The sequence below is a fragment of the Phaethon lepturus genome, unplaced genomic scaffold, assembly GCF_000687285.1.
Source record: "Phaethon lepturus isolate BGI_N335 unplaced genomic scaffold, ASM68728v1 scaffold25549, whole genome shotgun sequence".
In the NCBI taxonomy this organism is placed as follows: Eukaryota; Metazoa; Chordata; class Aves; order Phaethontiformes; family Phaethontidae; genus Phaethon; species Phaethon lepturus.
In genome coordinates this window covers 2,126-3,529 of record NW_010561632.1, presented here as the reverse complement: position 1 = coordinate 3,529, position 1,404 = coordinate 2,126, and the positions used below count along the sequence as shown (strand labels likewise).

At 60.3% G+C, this 1,404-nt stretch overlaps 1 protein-coding gene across 1 annotated transcript in view; it reads right to left on the bottom strand.

Moving 5' to 3' along the window:
* Window positions 1–611: 611 nt before the first annotated feature.
* LOC104626207 (twinfilin-2) overlaps window positions 612–1,404 on the bottom strand; it is a gene marked incomplete at its 5' end in the record, with an annotated part of 1,709 nt that continues 916 nt past the window's right edge. The window contains 2 exons of the mRNA XM_010294069.1: window positions 612–779; window positions 951–1,072. Of these exons, the coding sequence (XP_010292371.1) occupies window positions 612–779; window positions 951–1,072 (290 nt within the window). The remainder of the gene's footprint in view (window positions 780–950; window positions 1,073–1,404) is intronic.

Below are 1,404 nucleotides of genomic sequence, written 5' to 3'. Positions count from 1 at the left end.
CTCCCCCGAGGGACAAACTCCTGCCAGCAAAGCCCACCCTGCGGGGAGGGGTCCTGCCCACGCCCTGAGGGGTACAGGATCGCTCCAGGCTTGGGGCAGAAGGGCTGCGCACACCAAGAGTGGGATGAGGGAGCAAAACCTGGGGGCTGGGGGAGCAGGGAAAGAAGCATTTTCTCTTTTCAAACAGGAATCCCCAACGCCATCCCCTTCCCTTTGCATAGAGCAGCTTGCAGGCGAGCGCGTCCTTCAGTCACCCAGGGGACACCGAGAGCAGCAGCTGTGACCCCGGGGGGGGACAGGAGCAAGGCTAGGGGACACGGCCCTGCGGCTCCCATCCTCCTCCAGCAGCCCCGGGGCTTGCACAAGGATGGAAGAAAAAGAAACAATCAACAACCCCAAAGCCTCCCCATCGCTCTGCCCCCGGGTGCAACAAGCCATCCTGACGTTTAGAAAAAGGAATGAAATAGGAAAAAGAATGGGGAGAGGGGAGGGAAAAAAAAAAAAAAAAAAAAAAAAGGCTGAGATGGAGGGAAAGATCCCCTGGTCAGCGGAGAGGAAGCCGGGAAGCGCCGCGGGGATGCTTGTCTGTTCACCGCCCGGTCCTGCGGGATCTAACTATCCTCGCCGTTCTCGCCCGGCCCCTTGATCAGCCGCTTCTGTCCCCGTTTCCCCACGGGCCCCTTGGGCTTGGCGAAGGCTTGCTTGAAGGCATGCTGCTTGGGGTGCACCTCCTCGTAGAGGAACTCTGCCGTCAGCTCAGCTCCATCGTCGATCTCGATCTGTGCCCAGGAGCGGCAAGGGGGTGTTAGCGGGGTCTCGACACCCACCTGTGGAGCACCCAACTGCTCCCTGAGCCCACCAGCCTGCCCGGACCAAGGCTGTGGCACATTCCCTTGCAGATGCCCAGCATGGTTTGCTGCTCCATCATCTCTGGGCAGGCTCACACTTACCTTCTTGGCTATCTCCAGGCAAAACTCCTGCTCCACAGTGTCCAGTAACCGGCTCTTGCAGCTGGAGTAGAGCATGCGCTCCTTGATGCTGCACTTGTACCCGGGCATGGAGTAGATGAAGACTGCAGGAAGAGAGCGGGGCTTGCGGCACTGCCCAGGGAGCACCAGGCAGCTGCATGCCAGCCCAGTCATGGCTTTTTCAGCCCCAAGTGTCCCAGTCTACCCAGTGACAGAAGGCAAGCCATCCCATCCATTGCCCCTTCCCAAACCTCTCCTGGTACACCTGCAACACAATGGCCACCAAACTGCCACACCAATCCTCCGCGGCAGCACCCAGAGCGCCCTACAAGGCAGCTTCTTTCGGCACCAAAGGGCTTGCCAGCACCCACCACGGGAGGATGGCGCGTGGGAACCGACACAAGGTACCATGCCACACCATCCCCATCCCCGCACG